Source organism: Pongo pygmaeus, chromosome 17 (assembly GCF_028885625.2).
Source record: "Pongo pygmaeus isolate AG05252 chromosome 17, NHGRI_mPonPyg2-v2.0_pri, whole genome shotgun sequence".
NCBI lineage: Eukaryota > Metazoa > Chordata > Mammalia > Primates > Hominidae > Pongo > Pongo pygmaeus.
This window is the reverse complement of record NC_072390.2, coordinates 37,353,772-37,373,997: the sequence shown is the minus strand read 5'-3', so window position 1 is coordinate 37,373,997 and position 20,226 is coordinate 37,353,772. Positions and strand designations below refer to the sequence as shown.

At 36.8% G+C, this 20,226-nt stretch overlaps 1 protein-coding gene across 6 annotated transcripts in view; it reads right to left on the bottom strand.

The window, feature by feature from the left end:
* Positions 1–20,226, bottom strand: part of RBBP8 (RB binding protein 8, endonuclease) — a 91,908-nt gene that overhangs the window by 20,596 nt on the left and 51,086 nt on the right. For all 6 annotated transcript variants that reach the window (XM_054461019.2, XM_054461024.2, XM_054461021.2 and 3 more), the window contains exons 8-15: positions 19,630–19,734; positions 15,286–15,383; positions 13,562–13,674; positions 10,983–11,868; positions 10,775–10,901; positions 7,039–7,127; positions 5,782–5,896; positions 1,798–1,941 (exon numbers count right to left, since the gene is read on the bottom strand). In XM_054461019.2, coding sequence (XP_054316994.2) covers positions 1,798–1,941; positions 5,782–5,896; positions 7,039–7,127; positions 10,775–10,901; positions 10,983–11,868; positions 13,562–13,674; positions 15,286–15,383; positions 19,630–19,734 — 1,677 coding nt within the window. The remainder of the gene's footprint in view (positions 1–1,797; positions 1,942–5,781; positions 5,897–7,038; positions 7,128–10,774; positions 10,902–10,982; positions 11,869–13,561; positions 13,675–15,285; positions 15,384–19,629; positions 19,735–20,226) is intronic.

Genomic DNA, 20,226 nt, shown 5'->3' with positions numbered 1-20,226 from the left:
ATAACGAGAGAGTAGGTCTCCTGTCTTCATGGAGTTTACATTACGGTGAGGAAGATAGACATTAAGCAAGCAGAGAGTTAAACATTAAGCAGGTAGACAGTTAAGGGTTATGTGAGAAAGCACATACAAGGTAGTAACTGGGTTGAGAAAATAAAATAAATATGTAACAAATCCTAAATTATATGCCTGGGTGACTGGGAAAAATAAAAACGTCTGAAGATTATTTGGTTGGAAGTAAATGGAAATTGGCTTAGACATGTTACGTTTAAGCTGAAGAGACACAAAAGTATCTCACAGTACTCAGAAATGTAAGACTGGGATTCATCAGAGAAGTCAAACCTAGAGACGCAGATTTGGAATCATTTTCAGAGGTAAGGCTGATAAAAGTTGTGAGAGAAAAGTTGTGAGGAAGAAAGAGTCTTGGGGATATTCTAGGAAACAAGCTGTGACAAATAAAAAGAACGATGCAGCATCGTCAGAAAAGCTAAGCGAGAAGAAATTCTGAGATAGCCAGTGTCAAATGTAACTTAAAACAAGGAACAGAAATTAATAAGTACACCTTTGCAAAAAATAGTCTTTTTCTTTGAAGTGAAACTTATTTGCAAAACGTCCTTCTTGGGCGGAAAAAGGATACTGAACAGCTGTAAATTTTTATTTCAAAATTTACTTGATGGAGTTTTCGCCAGGGACTAAGCAAGCAAAAGCCTACTGTCCTCTATCTTTGGTTTGGGTCTCATTCACTTTTGAGTTAAGGGCTGTTGTTTTAAAAACCTGATGGGAACATGAACATAATCAAGATTGTGCCACAGTAGAAGGTATGTTCATTTAAACCAGCATAAAACAATCTTTGCACTAGATTAAAAATTCGGACCAATTTAATAACAATGAGAAAAATGAGAGATTTAACAAAAATTACAATCTTCAATCCAGATTCTCTACTTAGATTTTCAATTAGAGTATTCTTTTTCTGATTGCTATCCTACATTATAAAGTTACTGCTTCTAATGAAAGAGATATTAAGACTAATACACAGTTACATTAGGTATTTTGTCTGGTAAGATAAAGCATTCACAGCAGAAAACAGATCTGAATCTTCCTTTTTTGAATTTAATTGATTAATTATTTTTTTTTGAGACAGGGTCTCTGTCGCCCAGGCTGAAGTACAGTCGGTGGTTCACTGACGCAGCCATGACCTCCTGGGTGTTCAAGCGATCCCCTCGCCCCAGCCCCCAAGTAGCTGGGACTACAGGTACGTGCCATCATGCCGAGCTAATTTTTGTAGAAATGAGGTTTTGTCATATTGCCCAGGCTGGTCTTGAACTCTCCTGAGCTCAAGCAATCTGTCTGCCTTGGCCTTCCAAAGTGCTGGGATTACAGGTGTGAACCACTGTGCCTGGCTGGATCTGAATGTTCTACAAAACTTTCTCCTTCTACTCTATTACAATTAATTTAATAATTAACAGATGTTTCTCAAAAATTTTATCAGTTTTATGTGTATTTAGAAAGAAATTTGTAATACCAAACTAATCTTAGTTTCTTAGTTCTAATAAATATTTTATAGCTATATAACACATTAACATAAGGAGAGGTTGAGTCAAAGGTACAGAAGAATGCTGAAAAATTTTCTGGAACTCTTATCAGTGTAAAATTATCTCAAAATTTTAAAAAACTGAAAAAATTTATACAAGAAATATGAAACTTTAATTGTTGATATGTCATCAAGCCTTTGTTAATTAGCTTGATAACTTACTGAATTCTGCAACTGAGAAGCCTTAATTAAACAGAAAAAAATCTTACTGTGTAGTTTCTTTGTGGCAGCAGACAATTCCTCCTCTTCATCTGCTGCTTGGGAGAAACTGTCTGCCAAACAGGATTCATACTCTTCATGTGTTGTCCGATCAAACATATCTTCCAAGCTATCATTCATTTTTCTTTCTTCATCTATGTAAAAGAGCATTGGCTTAGGGCAATAAGCAAGCTTTTGCTTAATATGTAAACCATGATGAAACTGTAGTAACTACCACACAATAACAGAATGCAGTCCTTAAGACACTTCTTAAAACATGGTTGTTAAAATATGGTTTATATATTGGGTACTGAGATTAATAACTGTGCGATGTAATAATATGTGCAACAAATTCCCATGACACGTGTTTATCTATGTAGCAAACCTTCTTATGTACCCACAAACCTAAAATAAAAATTTGATAGTTTAAAAAATGTTTTTAAAAAAAGAAAAAAAATGTGGATTACAGGCCTTACTTTGAAGAGTATTCTCTCAGTGAATAGATGTAATATAGGTAGTGAAAGGCTTGTAGACACATATGTAAAAGATAGTTCTAAGAATGTTACTTGCAAGCTGTCTTGTTAAGAGTGTTAAATTCAGTGAATATAAGTGAGTAACAAACTGTAATGTATGTAATGAAGTGTTTAAAGGCATGATTATTATGATGAGGGTTGCAGGCCTAGCTGTGAAGAGTGTTCTTTTGGTGTATAGATGTAATACATGTAGTGAAGTGTTTGTGGACACATGCTAAACATGATTCTAAGAATATTAGTTGCAAGCTGTAAGGCTGAGTGTTAATTCAGTTACTCTAAGTGAGTAGCAAACTGTAATGTATGTAATGAAGTGTTTAAAGACACTTCTTAAATCATGATTCTTATAATGGGGTTTAATTCTTATAATTTGTGTATGAGGTAAGAATAAACTCCCAACTCTGGGTAGTTACTGTACATTTACAAAGTCTTTATGTTATGGCTTTAAACGTTCTTTACTCATGCTTTTTTTTTTTTTTTTTTTTTTGAGATGGAGTCTTGCTCTGTCACCCGGGCTGGAGTGCAGTGATGCGATATTGGCTCACTGCAACCTCGCCTCCTGGGTTCAAGCAATCCTTCTGCTTCAGCCTCCCAAGTAGCTGGGATTACAGGTGTGTGCCACCATACCCGGCTAATTTTTGTATTTTTAGTAGAGATGGGGTTTCACCGTGTTGGCCAGGCTGGTCTCAAACTCCTGACCTCAAGTGATCCGTCCACCTAGGCCTCTCAAAATACTGGGATTACAGGTGCGAGTCACTGTGCTCAACCTCTCATGCTTACTTTTTGTAATGAAGTAGCAAAAAAGTATTTTCTTTCATTATCATTAGCATCTGGTAGTTTAGTATTACTAGAAATTAGGAATTCAATGCCATATTTGACACGGAAAGTAATAAATTCATCCTCACAGATCTAACCACATTTCCCATTATATAATCACATTTGAAAAACACTAGAGTTTAAATCCAGTTGGCTAACAAATATGACAGAAAAGAGGCCTGCTAAGATTATTCTATATAAGGACCACCTCTCCCAACCCACAGCACTCTCTCACTCTTACCTTGCTTTACCTTTCTCCTGGACTTACCATCAACTATTATATATACAATTGCTTATTTCTCTCATTAGAATGTAAGTTCCATAAGGTAAGTACTTTTGTTCTGTTTATTCATTATCTCTAGTTTCTAAAATACTTCCTACTACAAAATTTTTGCTTGATATTTATTGATAATTAAACATTTATTCTGCATGCTGAAGGTCAAATATGTAAATAAAATACAACCTCTATGCACCAGGCATTGTGCTAGGCATCCTTGGAACATTCTGTGTGTGCTGTTTGTAAAGCAAAATGTTAAACTGATGATTTATTTTTGTTTGATTTGTGATTGCAAAATATCTGAAGGCAGAGTATATCCTTGTTGATCTTTCTATCATAGCACCTAGTAAGTCTAACAGAGTAGGTGCATGAAAATTTTCTGAATTGAAATACTGGCAGTAATATGGAATTTTTATTGATATATTTCATTTTAAACCAATTCTAAGTGCTGGAAAAGTTTTACCTTATGGGGTAATTTTTTCTTTTTTCTTTTTAATATAACCTCACTAATGTCTCCTATTCCATGTGCTGTTCTTACAACATGATGTCAACACTCCTCCCACTGAGTGTCACTGAGGGCCTGTTCATTTCGCTTTATGCCTGTGCAGATCTTTGTGACACTATGTTACCTCTGAGGTCATAAAAATGTCACCTGCTTCTGCTTTGTTCTCTTGGGGTGCCAACTCTGGGAAGAGGAAGCTCAAATGAGCCTACGTGAATAAGCCCTGAGAGTGAATGGAGATGCCAAGTCACTCTCCAGCTGCCCAGCCCTCTGCTGTTTCAGTTCCAGCCACCATCTGCCTACAACTGCATGAGACCCTGAAACAGAACTGACCAGCCAAGCCTTTCCTGAATTCCTGAACCACAGAAACTATGAAGATAAGAAAATGCTATTGTTTGAATCCTCTGAGTTATTCAAGTGATTCATTCATTATGTAGCAATAGTATCCATACCACTTTATTAGCCAAAATTATCTCTATAATTTCCCCTCATTAGTCCAAGTGCTAATTTCTCTTTCACATGATACTTGCGTCAAATAAATTTGAGAAACTATTGTCTTCTGAATAGATTTAAAGTGGTCATACTTTAGATTTTCTCTTTTCTACAAAAATGAGAAAAACATGATCAGAGGCTAGTACCATGAACAAAATAATCTTAAAAGCAAAGTATCCTCTTAAGAAGAGTTATTTCGTGTCATACAAGCCATAAAATGGCAATCAACTACTGTGAAGGTTTTTTCTTTTCATAGGTATTGGCTTCTCTACCTAGGCAACCATCTGCTTCATCATATGGTTTGTTATTTGTCATTGAGGAACAAATAAGGCAAAGACTACTAAAGTTTTCTTTGATTTACTGCATTTAAGGCAGCAATAGATAAGTAGATTCAAAAGAAGCCAGGGCAAGACTATTTTATTTTTTGCTCTGAGCAGGTAGACTATAGAAAATTCAGCAGAAGATAAGGAATGCACACCCAGCCTCAATGTATTCGGCTTCTAACAAATGATCACTGGGGAATGTCTCTGCTTTTAGCACTGCTTCCCCATGAGGCAGGCCCTCGCTCTTCAATACATAAGGATGATAAATGACAACTGTTCATAGTCTAGCTGTTCTCATGTCATGTGCCTCTACAGGTAGGAATGTTGCTAAGGTAGCACTAACCAAAATCCTCCTATTGTTCTCATCTCTTCCGGAAAATCAAGACTTTGGGTAAAGAATTAATAGTTTCTCACTACAAAGAGCTGTAGACCACTAATTTGGCCAAATTGCCTTATCAGTAGATAAGTTAATACAGCAGATTAACTCAGCATATACACTTTTGTTCTGAATGTTAACCTGTAAAACTATACTAACACTTCTCGGTAGATTTCTCCTTTCTTTCCTCATCAAATTGCTTTAGAAAACGTTAATTCTAACACAGGACTCAAGACCTACTGTTATACCACTTATAAAAAATTGTCTACACCAGGGACCAGCAAACTTTTTCTTAAAGGGTCAGAAAATAACTATTTTAGGCTTGTGGGGCTATAAGGTCTCTGCATCAACTACTCAACTCTGCAGCTGTATGGAACAAACAGCGATGGGCAATACATAAAGAAATGAATAAGGCTGTGCTACAAAACTGGTAGCTGGCTGTCATTTGCAAATCCCTGGAAGCCATATGAATCTTTTCTGAAATGAAATTAGTTTGGTTAAAGACTTTCTTTTTCTGATGCACTGAAACTGAGCTTTCCTAAGAGGAACATAAAGTTAACAGAGCAGGAAAAAACCTGCTTTATGGTGAAGAGGTCACTTGAGCTAATCAGTGCAATGGTACAACTACAAACTTCACACAACGTTATTAAAAAAATAACAAAACAAAAACAAATCTTACTTGAACTTTTTTCTCCCTTCTGCTCTTGCTTCTTCATTTTTAAGAGAACGGTTTCACTAACCAACGTACAGTCCATGTCCACTGTCTCTCCTCCTAATTTTGACTGACTGCCATCCTGAATAAATATTTTAAAAATAAAAAAATTTAACAATTATTCCTTTATGGTCTTATATTTAATTTTTACAAAACATTTTGGTAAAATATACGTAACATACATTTTACCACTTTTAAGCATTAAGCTATATTTACTTTTATACTTTACGAACGGGTAAGGATTTAGGTTTTACTGCTTATAAAACATTTTAGCTTCAATATAATCAAGCCTAGGAAAAGAAGGACTGCTGCCAAGGAAAGGGAGAATTATTTACCACTAAACACCCTTGAACTTTTCCTGCCTTTATTTTCCAATTTGCCTCATAGTAATGAACATCAGTGTACACTAAGAACACTTTTAAAAATTAAATTTAATTTCTTGATAGGCATATATTACTCAGCAAATGTTAAATACTTTGTTATTAATATGCTACCAAGTGAAAGAGAACCTCTGAAACTAACAGAAGCTAAATACAAGACAAAAAACTATTTCCACTATGAATTTTAACTTTTAAAAATAGTCAACTTGGAAAATGAATTTTATGGTGCATTATGAAGACATGATGAATTATTTTAATGAAAGATAAAATTATATAAGATATGCAGCATTTTGCATTATTTTTATTTATGAGACAGGGTCTTGCTCTGGTTGCCTAGGCTGGATGTGCAGTGGTGTGATCATACCTCACTGCAGCCTCGAATTCCTGGGTTCAAGGTATCCTCCCAACCTCAGCCTCCCAAGTAGCTAGGACTACAGGTATGCACTACCATGCCCAGCTAACTTTAAAATTTCCTATAGAGACAGGGCCTTGCTATGTTGCCCAGGCTGGTCTCGAATTCCTGGCTTCAAGTGATTCTCTTCGACCTCCCAGAGTGTTGGGATTACAGAGGCATGAGCCACTGTGCCTGCCCACTGCATTCTTTAAAAAACTATATGAATATTTTTCAGTAAAGGCCTTTAAAGTCAGAAAGTATTACCCTTTAAAAAATACCATAAAGTTAGAAGAATAAGCATTTTTATTTCTTAATTTTCTGCATAAATACATGTAGGTTTTAAGACATATCTGATTATCTTAAGGTGATACAGTGAGTCACGAGAGGAGGCTGACTAACAACTCATTGGAATAAGAGTCAAATGAGTTTTGGTTTTACTTTTTAACTTACCTTTGTATCTATTACAGTAACATCCATTTTATACTGAGAAAGGTCTGCTCCCGGATCTATACTCCACTGGATATTTTCAAAGGATACATCTTAGGTAAAGGGAAAGAGCATGCAATTAAAAAACTGATTTCAAAAATTCTCATCACTTTAAAATATTTATTTTTTATTTTTTTATTTTGCAAGACTCAGGACTTATCTTTATTTTGTTAAACTCCCAGAGACACAAATATTCATTGAATGGCTACCTTGTATAAAGAAGAATCTATGACAGGGAAGACAAATGAGAACCTTCTGCTTAATCTCATACAGATAGTCCCTAACTTTATGATTGTACAACTTAAAATTTTTCAACTTTATTATGGTATAAAAGAGATATGCATTCAGTAGAAACTGTACTTCTTTATGTACCCATACACCCATTCTGTTTTTCACTTTCAGGACAGTATTCAATAAATTACATGAGATACTCAACACTTTATCATAAAATAGGCTTTGTGTTTTGCCCAACTGTAGCCTAATGTAAGTGTTCTGAGCATGTTTAAGTTAGGCTAGGCAAAGCTATGATGTTTTAATTCCACAATCTGTTTTTTTTTTTCTTTTTATTATTATTATTATTATTATACTTTAGGCTCTATGGTACATGTGCGCAATGTGCAGGTAAGTTACATATGTATACATGTGCCATGCTGGTGTGCTGCACCCACCAACTCGTCATCTAGCATTAGGTATATCTCCCAATGCTATCCCTCCCCCCTCCCCCCACATTCACAATAGCAAAGACTTGGAACCAACCCAAATGTCCAACAATGATAGACTGGATTAAGAAAATGTGGCACATATACACCATGGAATACTATGCAGCCATAAAAAATGATGAGTTCACGTCCTTTGTAGGGACATGGATGAAATTGGAAATCATCATTCTCAGTAAACTATCGCAAGAACAAAAAACCAAACACCGCATATTCTCACTCATAGGTGGGAATTGAACAATGAGAACACATGGACACAGGAAGGGGAACATCACACTTTAAAATATTATGGGACCTAAAGAATAGAAAATTTTTGCAAATCATGTCTGGTAAAGGACTTATATCTAAGATATATAAAGAACTCTCACAGCTCATAATAAAAAGACAAATATCCCAATTAAAGATGGGCAAAGGATCTAAACAGACAGTTCTCCAAAGAAGATATACAAATCGCCGATAAACATGAAAGGATGCTCAACATCATTAGCCGTCAAGGAAATGCAAACCAAAACCACGAGATGGCAAAAATCAAAAAGCTATATAACAAGTGCTAGTGAGGATGTGGAGATACTGGAACCCTCACATACTGCTGATGGGAATGTGAAATGGTGTAGCTGCTTTGGAAAACAGGCAGTCTTTCAAAAGGTAAAATGTAGAATTGGCATATGGTCCAACAATTCCACTCCTAGGTATAATCCAAGAAAAATGAAAACATACATCCACACAAAAACCTGTATACAAATGTTCATAGCAGCATTGTTCATAATAGCAAAAAAGTGACAACTTAAATGTCAGCTAATAAATGCCTAAAATATGGTATACTTATGCAATAAAAAATTATCCAATAAAAAGAAATAAAATATTGATATATGCTGTAACACACATAACTGAAAACATTATGCCAAGTGAAAGAAGTAAGTTACAAAAGATCATATATTAAATGATTCCATTTATATGAAAACTCCAGAATAGGCAAATCTACAAAGAGAGAAAGTAGATTCAAGGTGCCTAGGACTGCAGAGGGAATACGGGGAAGAAAAGTGATGAAAATGTTTTAAACCTAGACTATAGTGATGGTTGTACAACTCTGTGGGTATACCAAACCACTGAATTGAACATTTTAATGGGTGATTTTTATGGTATGTGATTTATATTTCAATTAAAATTTTTTAAAATTAAAAACTATAACATTGGTGGGGTTTTCAATATATGTAGATATAATACACAGGAACTACATAAAGTGTAGTTACAGAACATGAAATAGTACATTAACTCCAAGTAGATTGTAAAAGGCTAAGTAGGTATACTGTAATCCCTAGAGCAACCATGAAAAAAATAAAAACAAAAAGCTCAAAAAAAATCATGAATGATAGTGAAAAAAATGTTTTCATATAGAGACTAAAACACTCACTGGAAAAACAACTAATGACTGCGCTTCAGGAAAAAGGGAAAATAAACCCAGAATAAAGGAATAACTTGCCAATGAAGAATACAAGAAAAAATACTGCACTTGAACTATAGAAATGTTTGGTGGCTGAAAAAAAAATTACTTTTTTAAAGATAGCAGGCTGGGCATGGGTGGTTCACACCTGTAATCCCAGCACTTTGGGAGGCTAAGGCAGGCAGATGGCTTGAGTCCAGTAGTTCGAGACCAACCTGGGCAACATGGCAAAACCCAGTCTCTTCAAAAAATAAAAAAATCAGGTGGGTGTGGTGGTGCATGCTTGTAGTCCCAGCTATCCAGGGGGCTGAGATGGGAGGATCCACTTGAGCCTGGGAGGTCAAGGCTGCAAGTGAGCCGTGATCATGCCACTGCACTCCAGTCTGGGTGACAGAGTGAGACCCTGTCTCAAATAATAATAATAATAATAAAAGATAGCAAAATTATGAAAAGCTGCCTATATATCTTAAGGCAAACAATTTTTTTTTTCTTTTTTTTGAGACGGAGTCTCGCTCTGTCACCCAGGCTGGAGTGCAGTGCAGTGGCACGATCTCGGCTCACTGCAAGCTCCACCTCCCAGGTTCACGCCATTCTCCTGCCTCAGCCTCCCAAATAGCTGGGACTACAGGCGCCTGCCACCACGCCTGGACTGGCTTATTTTTTGTGTTTTTAGTAGAGATGGGGTTTCACCACGTTAGCCAGGATGGTCTCGATCTCCTGACCTCGTGATCCGCCTGCCACGGCCTCCCAAAGTGCTGGGATTACAGGTGTGAGCCACCGTGCCGGGCCAACAATGTTTTTAAAGGAGTTTAAAAAAGTATATAAGTGGCCGGGCGCAGTGACTCACGCCTGTAATTCCAGCACTTTGGGAGGCTGAGGCTGGTGGATCACGAGGTCAGGAGATCGAGACCATCCTGGCTAACGTGGTGAAACCCCGTCTCTACTAAAAATACAAAAAAAAATTAGCCGGGCATGGTGGGCACCTGTAGTCCCAGCTACTCGGGAGGCTGAGACAGGAGAATGGTGTGAACCCGGGAGGCGGAGTTTGTGGTGAGCCAAGATTGTGCCACTGCACTCCAGCCTGGGAGACAGAGTGAGACTCCGTCTCAAAAAAAAAAAAAAAAGTATACAAGTATATACATGAATATGTTTACAGATACACATGTAAATGCAAAGAAAAACGACAACTGTCCTATGGGGTGAAGAACAAAGTTTAGATAATGAACGTTCTAATTTTTATTTTTAAAAATTCTGTATAGTTTAAATTTGTTAAAGCTTTTGTAAAGAAAATAAACTATATAAAATAAGTAAATCTACAAAATCATATATAAAAGTAAGTATCAAAAGATCTCAATTCATTTTTTTCAAAAAGCATAAGAACAAAAAATCACCGGTAAAATGTGAGAATCGTCCTATAAATACAGACACCTGAAGGAAGAAATAAGTTTTTTTCCAAAACAATTCAATCTATTTAAAAAAGTAAATAATGACATTCAATCTGAAGTCATTAAAAAAGTGGAGATCCTGTTTACGGTGTACACACCTTGGTTGTTTTGTAGAGACTTTATTTTACCAGTTCTACATGGATTTAACTGAAGAACTGATGCGAGTTCACATCCTCCACGGACTGACCTGGTTTGTATTTTTATTGGCTCATGAGAACCAGCATCCTAAAACAGAAATAATTGTTAGCTCTAAATGAAATCACAAGCAACCATTTTAATCAAAATCCTTGAACATTTAACACAAACCTTTATGTCATCTAAAACATTCTCAGTCTCCAAACTTTCACGTGGACGTAGAGGAATTTTAACGACAGCATTTTCTTCTTTTATCTGTAATGATGGTTTATTGTCTGGAGAGCATTTACTCAAGGGCTGAAGGATGATGCATTCCTGTAAACAGGGCTCCCCTGGGGAATCTTTGGGCAACGTGCAGTTGCCATCCGAGGCCTTACGGCTTGAGGAAAAGCCCTTTGGAATGGTCTTCAAAGCCTCATAAAGAGTCACTTGCCTAAATCTGTTTTTAGAAGTCTCACTTCCTTGGCTTTTCTCTTGACGCTGAATAGCTGAAAATCGATCAGACAGATCCAGAGGTTTATCCATCACACAGTCTCCATTCATGGAAAACTGATTATCCATTGGAAAAGGGAAAGCATTTTCTTTATCAAAAGAAGCTTGGGGGCAGCTTACTTCATGTTCACTTTCTTCCTCAGTTTTCTTCCTTTTGGATGTTCGGCCTCCCAATGATTTCAGGGGCTCCAAATGTTTATCAGTGTTAGAATCTTTAACGTACTCAGTCCTATTCTGTTCACCTAGGGATTCACTTATATTTTTAAGTATCTGTTTATTAGATGACTGGATAATGATCTTGTTCACTTCAGACCCAAGACTATGATGTGTGAAAAGGGCACTATCTTCAGATTTTGATCTAGTTTTTTCTAATCTAGATATACAAGTGTTGCTAAAAGGGAGTGTTTTCAGATGTTTTTTTTTCCCAGGCTGTAAAAGAGAAGGGGACAAACTTGTATTCAAATCTAAACCACTTTTGATACTAGACATAGCTCCAAATACAGGAGATGACACTCGAGTAGGTAATTCTTCTTGAGGAGGAGTCTTTGAAGTAGAATCTGAAAATCTAAAGAGTGATAACAATTCTTTAATACAGAATTAATAGTAAGGTCTTATCTACCTCTTAGAAGCAAATGATTAACCAAAGTTTAAGACAAGGTACAGCTTTTGGCTTCTCTTCATTTAGATGACAAAAGAGAAGGGGAAAAGCAGAGGAAAATGACATAAGAAGTATTTCTCAATACCGTAATATTCATATTTTAAAAATTTTTCCTAAGTACTTTAAATAACTTTATTATACAAAAAATCATCTTTTGCCAGGCGCAGTGGCTCATGCCTGTAATCCTAGCACTTTGGGAGGCCGAGGTGGGCAGATCACTTGAGGCCAGAAGTTCGAGGCCAGCCTGGCTAACATGGTGAAACCCCGTCTCTACTAAAAATACAAAAATTAGCCAGGTGTGGTGGCACACGCCAGTAATCCCAGCTACTCTGGTGACTAAGGCACGAGAATCACTTGAACCTGGGAGGCGGAGGTTGCAGTGAGCCAAGCCTGGGTGACAGAGTGAGACACTGTGTCAAGAAACAAACAAACAAAAATCATATTTTAATAAATTCCACTGAGAACCTAAGTTCTTTTGTTATGACATTTGATCATGAGTAACTCCAAGAAACAAAATTCTTACACTACAGAATTGAACATAAATTAAGATTCAGCCTGTCTCTAGCAGACGAAATATGCGTAGAAAGAGCAGTAAGTTTAAGTTTGAAGATGTGGGCTGGGTAAGATCTCTGGCTCTACCACTTAATAGCTATGTGGCCTTAAACAAGACATTTAACCTTTTTGGAGCTGCATTTTTGTAATCTGTAAAATAAACCAAAAAATGAGGGTAACAAAATCTACTTTAATCAGTTACTAAGATGACAGACTGTGATATACATATATAGATAGATATCTATATATCTAAAAACCAAAAGCTCTTTTAAAAAGCAAAATGCTACATAAATACAGGTACAGTGGCCCTCCTTATCTGTGGGTTCTGCATCTGTAGATTCAACCATGTGGCTAGAAAATAATTTGGGTAAAAAATCCAAATTTCACAATATTCTAAAAGGCAAAACTTCTATTTTCCATGTGCCAAGTACTATGTTGAATCTTTGCAAATGGACTGATATGTAGGCATTGTATTAGGTATTATAAATAATCTGGAAATTACATAAAATATACAGGAGGATATACACAGGTTATATGCAATAATGATGGCCATTTTATGTAACGGACTTGAGCATCTTTGGATTTTGGTACCCATGCAGGAGGGGGTCCTATAACTAATCCCCCACTGATATCATGGAATGGCTGTATTATTAGTTAATAGATATTCTGAAATTAGTAAAAATGAGATGCAACACAATCTTGGAAGCTCATCCAAGCTTCTAGATGCATTTTGTAGAACATCCAGTTTTTGGAAATATAAACCCCGAAGGGATGACTGTCTCTTTAAAGGAGCAGAGTGACAAGTACTGGGAACAAGTACTGCTTGACAGAAACACAGAAAGTAGCTAAAAATGATATCCACCTTTCTACTGTAAAGCAAAAAAGCTCTCAATTGGTCAGAAACTAGGGAGACAATTTTTAAAGTAAAAATTTATATAACCATAATAAACTATATGTTGAAGCAGAGAAATGGCTTAATTATATGGAATTCATTGTAATGGGATCTCACCAATAGCTTGTAAGTTTTCACCAACGTGCTCTTAATTACCTTAAACTATCTTCAGTATTTCTTGTAGATTCCTCAAAAGGCTGTTTCTTGTGATCTCCTTCCAGACAGTGGTAGAGCTCATCACCAAGGGGGCTCATGGGACCTTGAGTTTCCTTCAAGAGTAAAACATGAAGCACACCCATGTAATGGGATTTGTTCATTCTTAAAAAGGGATGAAGTACTGATATACGTTAAGATGTAGATGAACCTCAAAAATATACTAAGAAGCCAGACAAAGGCCACATGATGTATGATTCCATTTACATGAAATATTCAGAATAGGTAAATCTCCAGGGACAGAAAGCAGATTGGAAGCTGCCAGAGGATGCAAGTGGGAGGTGGAAGAATGAGGGGAGGAGAATGGGGATACATGATTAATGGGTATGAGGTTTTCTTTGAAGGTGATAAAATGCTTTGGAACTGGATAGAAGTGATAGTTGCATAATATTGTGAATGTACTAAATATCAATGAGTTGTACACTTCAAAATGATTAATTTGTTATGTTAATTTCACCACAATGAAAAATACGAAGCACATTTTAAGTTTAAAGAGAAAAGCCTCAATGTTCTACACAAGTATATTCTACTACTTGCATATAAAACTCCAATTCCAAAAAACAACATTAAGATGTGGGGAAGGGAATAGAGATAATTATTTATACTGATAGGAGATGAATTTAAAATAATCCTTTAGAGAACAGTGCTTCTCAATCTTTAACATGCATACAAGTCAACTGGAGATCTTGTTAAAATGCAAGTTCAGTAGGTCTGAGATTCTGCATCTCTACCAAACTTCAAAACTGATGCAGATGCTGTTGGCCCATGGATCACATGTTAAGCAGCAAGTCATTAGATTTCAGCTCCCTTAAATCTATTTGGTGTCTAAGCTATGACTTGCCAGGTTTGTGGGTAGGTGGGAATTAGAAACTATTAAAACACATTCAAAGTTCAAAGGTTAAAAACTACCCATTATCATTTAAGAATGAATTTAAAACTAGAAAGGACAAAAAAATCCATATGTAATGAAAAACTAATTCAATTTTTAGAAATTCAACAGCAAGACAACTTAATAAGAGTACAGCTGGATGTGGTGACTCACACCTGTAATCTCAACACTTTGAGAGGCTGAAGCAGGAGGATCTCTTGAAGCCAAGTGTTTGAGATCAATCTGGGCAACACAGTTGAGACCCCCATCTCTACAAAAAAAATTAGCTAGGCATGGTGGTATATGTCTGTAGTCCCAGCTATTTGGGAGGCTGAGATGGGAGGATCACTTGAGGCCAGGAGTTTGAAGCTATAGGGCTCTATGACTGTGTCTGTCAATAGCCACTGCACTCCAGCCTGGGCAACACAGTGAGACCCTATCTCTAAAAAATAAAACAAAACAACAATTCTGAAATCAACCTAAAGGTTTAGGTCTTCTCTTAGATGAGGGCAGGGAGGTGGCATGAGAGAGGGGGAAGGGAAGAAAGTTGACAAAATCTCTACGCCGTAATTACTCCCCTAAATTTTGACTCAACCCATATCCCAAGAACTCTAGATTCTAGATTTCTGAGACTGCTGGGCTGGACAACAGAAATAGGACTTTCTAACAACATAAGTTTTGTTTCAGGCCTTTACCCAAGATCTTTAGATAAAATAATTCTCTTGCTTAATTCTCTAAGAACTGACCTAAAAAGACATAAAATTAATTCATGTTATTGCCAAAGTAAACAATTACTTACAGATTCTTCCTGAACACCAAGTCCAAGTGTTTCAGCAACAACTGTAGCTAAATTAAAAGATGACTTATCAGGAGTATAGCTGCTTGTTCCATGTGTTTCTAAGAATAAATAATAAACCATTTTAATAAATAATAAAACCAATTTTACAAAACTGTAGAAGCTAGACATATTAAAATGACAAAAGAGGAAGGAAAAGGCTCACACCTCGTAAGATGGCACTAGACACATTTTAAAATTCTGTGCAAAAAGTCCAAAATACCTACCATAAATGGCAGTAAGTTGCAGGTCTATGCATGCTAAAATTTTTCAAGTAAATTTTATGTTTTTCCTAAATGAACTGAATGCAATAGGTAGATAATTTTTCTTATGGCCACTGGGGAAAAAAATCTTAAAATGGATTTACAGTGGAATTATTGTGACTTATGTTACAGCATTAATATCAAACTATATTTACAGTATCTTTCATGAAAACATACTTTGTAGGAGAGGTTGTCAGCACTGCATGTTTCAGGTTAAGCTAACACATATTCATAAATCACCTATGTTCTAGTATTTTATAAAGGTTAACTCAAATATTTATGGAGCACTTATTATGTTCCAGGTATTGTGCTAAGCACTAGATGAAAAGAAAAAGTTCTTGTTCTCAAGGAGCTTATACAGTTGAAAGGTAAAAAGAGAACTGCAATAGAATGTGATAAACATTATAATAAAGGTACATAAAAGGGGTGATTTAAACATAGAATAAGGACTCCTAAATCTCTTTTGGGAAATCAAGGAAAGTTACAAGTGATGCCTAAGCTGACTCGAGAGAAGGAAGAATATGGCAAGTTAACTGGACTGCTGACAGAAAGTAGAATTCCAGGTATAATTAAGGGTCTAGATAAGTGAAACAAAATTGCTTGTTCGGGGAACTACGCGTGGTTTGACTGCTAGAAGTCAAACTGCAGAAGATGGGAGTAGGACATGAACCCAGTTAGGTTGGTTAGGGGTCAGATTATGCTAAGGAGTTTCAAATTTATCCTGCAGACAATGAAGAGATATCTAAGAGATTTAAATAAAACAAATGCAGTGTGTGGGCTGAAAAGGTATTAGTGGCTGTGACACACTCATTAGGCAAGAAGCAATCACTAATAGGCAAGAGGACTAATTAGATTACTAGAACATGTTGTCTTGATGAGAGATGCTAGTAGCCTAAACTAGTATAATAGGGGCAGGGAAGAATATGTAAAACATATATGTAGGAGGTGGAATCAGTAAGACTTAGAGGCTGTTTAGCAAAAACAGATGAAGCAGAAATCTAGGATGACTCAAAGAGGCATGTATAGTGTCATTCACTGAGATTGCAAATGTAAGGATGAAGAGTTGCTTTGACAGGTTAAGTGTCAACTGTAGACATGCTGAAGTTGAAGGATATCCCTGTAGAGGTATCCAACAGCAGGTAGATACATTGGTTGGGAATCCAGGAAAAAAGTTAGACAGAGATACAGGTTTGGGATTTATTAGTTTATGAGTCAGAGAAGACTACTGACTGTAGGTGACATTCCTCCAGGAAGAGATAGAAAGTGAAGCCGGGTACAGTGGTTCATGCCTGTAATCCCAACACTTTGGCAGGCCGAAGCAGGTGGATCACTTGAGCCTAGGAGAGCAAGACCAGCCTTGGCAACATGGTGAAACACTGTTCTACAAAAATACAAATATCAGCCAGACATGGTGGTGTGTGCCTGTAGTCTCAGCTACTTGAGGGGCTGAGGTGGGAGGATCACTTGAGCCTGGGAGGTTGAGGCTGCAGTGAGCTGTGTTTGTGCCACTGCACTCCAGCCTGGGTGACAGGAAGAGACCCTGTCTCAAAAAATAAATAAATAAATAAATAAATAAAAAAAGAGAGAGACAGAAATAGAACAGGCACAGTACCATATATTTTGGAGAACAGCAACAATGATGACATTTACAGTCAGAATCAGTTCCAGTGTAAGGAGTAAGAAAGGGTTTGTGAATTCATTGTACTCTCTTCAATCCCTGTAAGTCTCCCTCCCTCCCTTCCCCCGTAACCCACTCCTCTAGCACTTTTCTCTCTCCTCCCTTCCTCCTTCCCTCCCCTCTCCCTCTCTCTTACTCTCTCTTCCTCTCTTGCAGGTGGGGGTTGGGGAGTAGAATCCATACTACACTGAGTTGGAGTGAATGGGAATTAGGAAAGTAGAGATATTGAGTATAGACTATTAATACTTTTTCACCTCTGAAGAGAAGCTGTAGCTAAAGGTGGAGATTATTAAAAGCGGGGTTATTTTTTAAAGATGGAAGATAACATATATGTGTATATACCTAAGAATAAGCCAGCAGAGAAGCTGCAGATACTGTATAAGGAAGATAGGACAAATAATGGAGCAAAGACCTGGCAGCAGCAGAAGAGAATTGGTTCTAGAGAGCTGAGAAGCAAGGATCTGCCACGTTCCGTGTTGTATCCCTAGCACCCTTTGCTGGACCCTGAGCCTCCATGCACATGCACACATACTCATGGACAGACAAACAGACAAACATATTAATATAAAATGATTTGTAGCTTTCAGAATGTAACTTTTACACTATTATAAAATGAATAAGTGATTAACCTTGACCAACCCTCCCAACTGGGCTCTGGATCTCATCTCCTCTGACCTTTTTAAGGATGTAGCAATTGTTCCCTCTTTCTCCAGAATTATTAATTTTCTCCTCTTTACTTGATCATCCTCTCAACATAAATAAATGCTGATCATGCTACAATATTCCATCTTGAAAAAATCCTCCCTCGACCCATGTTCTTCTTTAGCCACTGTCCTGTTCTCTCCTCCTCTCTACTGTAAAATGTCTTGGAGTACTTGTTTGTGTGTGCTCTTTCCATTTTCTCTGTCCTTAGTTTCCTTTGAACATGAGACAGATCTCAGATGGTCACCATTACATCTTAACAATTTTTATCATGTTACTAGTTTAACACTCAATGATCTCCATGCAACCAAATCCCATGGTCAATTCTAGAAAGTCTTCATCTTACTTGACTTATTAGCATTGTTAAACACAGTTGATCACTCCTTTGTCCTCTCTCCACTTGGCTTAAAGGATATCATTTTTAGTTTTCCTGTCTCATTGGCAGCTCCTTCTCTGTTTTGTTGGTTCCTACTCATTTTCACCACCTCAACAGCTACAGTATTTTCCCTAAGGGGGTGAAAAATGGTTCGGGGCAGGGGGCAGCAAAAAAAAACCTTACTATGTATAAAGCACAGACATAAGTGCATACACATATCACCTAAACAGATATACAGTAGATCTGCAGTAATAAAATTCCAGCAGGGAAGGGATTGGGGGGAGGGGGGAAATGTTTAAAAATGCTGGCGTGGGGGTTCTTCAACAAAAGAAAAGTTGAAAATCATGGCTTTACATAATGAAGTTCCCCAAGGCTCAATACTTCGACTTCTTCTCATCCCCATCTATTATCACTTGCTTGGTAATCTCATCTAGTTTCATGGCTTAGATGCCATCTACATGCTGATGACTTCCATATGTGTCTCCATCCTCAACTTCTCTAAATTCTAACTCACATCTACTCATGAATCCAAACTCTACCTGAATGTTGCGTTTGCATTTCAAATAGAATATTTCCGAAACCAAACTTCTAATTTCTAACCACCCCCGCCCCAACCTATACACCTGCGGCTCCCAGTCTTTTCCATCTCAGTAAATGGTAACTCTATTTTTCCTGTTGTCCAAACCAATCTCCCCTTAACTCACTCTGCTCCAGTCACACAGGGGTCCTTAATGTTCCTCAAACAAACCAAATGGCATCTTCACTGCAAGGCCTCTGGGCTTGCTAATCTCTCTGCCAGGGTGCCCTTCTCCCAGATAGCCACGTGACTCACTTCCCTCCCTCAGTCCCTATGCAAACGTCACTTTACAAGTGAGGCTTTCTAATATCCCTTCTTATCCTGCTTTACTTTTCTTCAGAGCACTTGCTTCTATCTGACATAAATTTTATTTCTCCCTCAGCTAGATCATAAGCTCCGTGAGGACAAGGGCTTTGTTTTATTCAGTGCCTGGTATACAATAGCTGCTTCAATATTTGTTGAACAAATAAGTAAATCACAGTAAAGCCTTCTTTACTTAAAATTATTAGTAATTTATATTAATATGATTAGGGATATTTATATGAATAGGATAACATTACTTTCCAATATGAAAAAGATAGTAAACTAGTAATATAAACAAAATTATGTGGAAAATACCTTTAAAATATTGTCTAAGTTAGACTGTGGGTCACTGTTACCCACCAATAACCACAATTTTAAACTTGTAAAGTAATCTCAGTATCTTGCTTACTGGCCATTGGAGATTGACTTTGGTCATAAGTGTCAGCTACTAGAATTTCATTCTCATTAGGATTATGTTGTGGATGAGTTGAAGACTTGGAAACTTTTCTCAATTCTAAGGGGAGAAAAAAAATAAGAGATTACATAATAAACAATGATGACGAAAAGTATTATCAAATTATTTTTTATTCATATTTAAAATTTTTATGTATTATCTGTATTTAAATACAATATAAGTACTATTTTATTGACATAATTATTGTATTCTAAGAAGTAAGCTCCTTTAATTTCACTAAGAAACAAAACTGTTTAAGTTAAGACATTGGGAGAGAGGGGACTAGAACAGACAGCTTCTTCTAACCCAAATTGCCTAGAGTAGTAACATTTTAGTGTTACTTTTCTTTTTATATTTGTTACAAATCAGCAGGTTAATTTAAAAAGGTATACTGGGCTGGGCACAGTGGCTCATGACTGTAATCTCAGCACCTTGGGAGGCTGAGGCAGGAGGATCTCTTGAGCCTAAAAGTTCCAGGCTGTAGTAAGCCACAGATTACACCACAGTACTCCACCCTGGATGACAGAGTGAGACCCTATCTCAAATAATCAA